Source organism: Gadus morhua, chromosome 1 (genome assembly GCF_902167405.1).
Source record: "Gadus morhua chromosome 1, gadMor3.0, whole genome shotgun sequence".
Classification (NCBI taxonomy): Eukaryota; Metazoa; Chordata; class Actinopteri; order Gadiformes; family Gadidae; genus Gadus; species Gadus morhua.
This window is the reverse complement of record NC_044048.1, coordinates 20,479,248-20,481,972: the sequence shown is the minus strand read 5'-3', so window position 1 is coordinate 20,481,972 and position 2,725 is coordinate 20,479,248. Positions and strand designations below refer to the sequence as shown.

Sequence of the window (2,725 nt, the reverse complement as noted above, 5' to 3'; positions counted from 1 at the left end):
CCCCCCCCCCCCCCACACACACCCACCTACCTACCCCCCCCCCCCCCCCCCCAATTCCCCCGAACCCCCACCCAACCAATATCCCCACCCACCCAACCAAACAATCCTCTGTCTTATGATTGTAAGTTATGCTGCACATAAACACTCGGACAGACACACGCACGCAACTTACACACAAACACACACACACACACACACACACACACGAGCGAACATACACACACGTACACACACACACACACACACACACAAGCACACACACACACACACACACACACACACAAGCACACATGCACACACACACACACACACACACACACATCTTCCCTGAGACAGCAGCAGGAGGCTATCCGGCTGTTTAACTAACCATCGTCATAGCGACCTAGCTAACCATCATATTAGCCACCTAGCTAACCCTTGTAGTATCTAGCAAACTAACCGTCGTAGAAGTGTGCTAGCTCACCATGGTGGCAGCTACCCAGCTCACCATCGTAGCAGCTACCTAGCTCACCGTCGGAGCAGCTACCCAGCTCACCATCGTAGCAGCTACCTAGCTCACCGTCGGAGCAGCTAACCAGCTAACCATCGTAGCAGCTACCTAGCTCACCGTCGGAGCAGCTACCCAGCTCACCATCGTAGCAGCTACCTAGCTCACCGTCGGAGCAGCTACCCAGCTCACCATCGTAGCAGCTACCTAGCTCACCGTCGGAGCAGCTAACCAGCTAATCATCGTAGCAGCTATCCAGCTAGCTGCCGTAGCGTCGACCTAGCCAGCCTACGGACCGCCACAGACCCCTGGATCTGTTCTATCGCCGCGTCCACAAGGAAACCGGGACGCCCGACTTCGTGGTTGGTCTGAGGTCCGGTGTACGACGGATGGTTACCATGACAACATCCGACGACCACACACCAGCTCCCCCCCCCCCCCCCCCCCCCCCCTAGTCCTGAGTCTGTAGCTCCCCCCGGTGGTCCGTCTAAGCCTTTTACAAACTGTACAGACATCCCCCCCCCCCCAACCCACCCACCCCCCCTCCGAAAACCAAATACGGAGATTAAAAAAACAAAAAACACAAAAGAACACGTCCACAACCAGAAGAGTGTGTGTTTGGGGGGGGGTTGTGTGGTTGTGTTGTGAATGTGTGAGTGTGTGGGGTTGTATCGTTGTGTGTATGTGTTTGTGTGCAGGATTGTGTTGTGTCTGAGTGTGTTCCTTTGTTGTGTTGTGTGTGTAATGTGTGTGTGTTAATGCGCTGGTCAATCCTGACCTCCCCGTCCCAAGTGGGCTCGGCCGTCGTAAACAAGCCCAACGTCCACGTGGCGGGGGGGGGGGGGGGGGGGGAGAGAGACGGGGGAGAGAGAGGGGGGAGAGTGGGGAGGGGAGGGCAGGGGGGTTCCAAAATGTCTGTGCACTACAGTGGCTCTCTCTCTCGTTCTGCTTCACACGGAAGCAACGATCACTTAAATATAGATATTAGCTTATACATTATCATTTATATTCATCATACATTTTCTACATACATTCTTGTTTGGCCGATCCCTTTGGTTTGGGGAACAGGGACCTCCGGACCAACTGTCCTCCTCCAGCTCTCCTCAGCCCTCTCTCTCTCTCTCCTCCTCCTCCTCTTCCCTTCATCGTTCGCTCTGCTGCCCCCCCCCCCCCCCCCCCCCCCCCCCCCCACACACACCACCCCCCGTCCTCTAAACGGTGCAGGAATGGAAGGAGGGGATGGTGTTACCGTGGAAACCACTGTGGCGGCGGGGAGATGCGCCGTGGTCACCATTTTTTTATTGGGACGTTGGAAAAAAGGGTTTTTTGCAATGAAAAGCTCCTTTGTTCCTCATGTCTCCTCCTCCTCCTCCTCCTCCTCCTCCTCCTCTTCCTCCTCCTCCTTCTCCTCCTCCACCTCCAGGGGAGGTGCTCTGTCTGCACATCCCTCCATCAACTCAAAGGTACAGGTTGCTCACAGGTGGAATGGCCTGGTGCTAGGTGACGTAGCTCCAGGTGACGTATCACAGGGTGACGTAGCGGCCAGGTGACGGAGCTCCCAGGTGACGTAGCGGCCAGGTTATCTGGCTCCAGGTGACGTAGCGCCACGTGACGTAGCGGCCAGGTTATCTTGCTGCGGGTGGCGTAGCGGCCAGTCTGAACTCCGTTCATCCTTCCGTGTAGAAAGCGTGCGGCGGGAACGTGGAGGCGGGACTTGGGAGATCCAGGAATACGTTACCCGGAATTCCAGAGGTGCAAAGGCGGGGGGCGTCAGGGGCCGGGGGCTCGGAGAACATCAGGAGAGAGGAGGAGAGAGGGGTGAAGGGAGGAGAGAGGGAGAGGAGGAGCGCGGAGAAGGGAACCCGTTCTCCCAGGGCGTCCGGTGTTGAACGGTGGGTTCGTCCGTCTGGGGGGGGGGGGGGCGTATGCTGGGGAGGGGGGACCGAAGAACAAAAGGTGGGGGTCACGGGTCTGGGGAGAGCCAGGTGGGAGGGGAGGGGGGGGGGGAAGTGGGCGCGGGGGGGGCGTCTTTAGGACACCTCGCTGCCGAACACCTCCAGCACCAGGGGGGTGAGCTGCATGCTGTGCTCGGGCTGGAAGGACAGGGAGCGGTACTGCTTGGAGTGCTCCTCGTTCAGGCTGCGCAGGTCGGCCAGCTTCTGGATCATCTTGGCGTACAGCAGGCGCCCCCCCGGGTGGTTGATGCGGATGTAGGCCTGCAGCACCTCCGACAGACGG

At 58.4% G+C, this 2,725-nt stretch overlaps 1 protein-coding gene across 3 annotated transcripts in view; it reads right to left on the bottom strand.

Moving 5' to 3' along the window:
- Positions 1 to 1,664: 1,664 nt before the first annotated feature.
- Positions 1,665 to 2,725, bottom strand: part of LOC115551169 (vitamin D3 receptor A) — a 67,272-nt gene continuing 66,211 nt past the window's right edge. For 2 of the 3 annotated variants that reach the window (XM_030366748.1, XM_030366757.1), the window contains one exon: positions 1,666 to 2,725. This exon is cut by the window's right edge and continues 46 nt beyond it. In XM_030366748.1, coding sequence (XP_030222608.1) covers positions 2,518 to 2,725 — 208 coding nt within the window. In that variant the 3' untranslated portion in view covers positions 1,666 to 2,517. The other variant, XM_030366738.1, reaches the window with a different exon arrangement.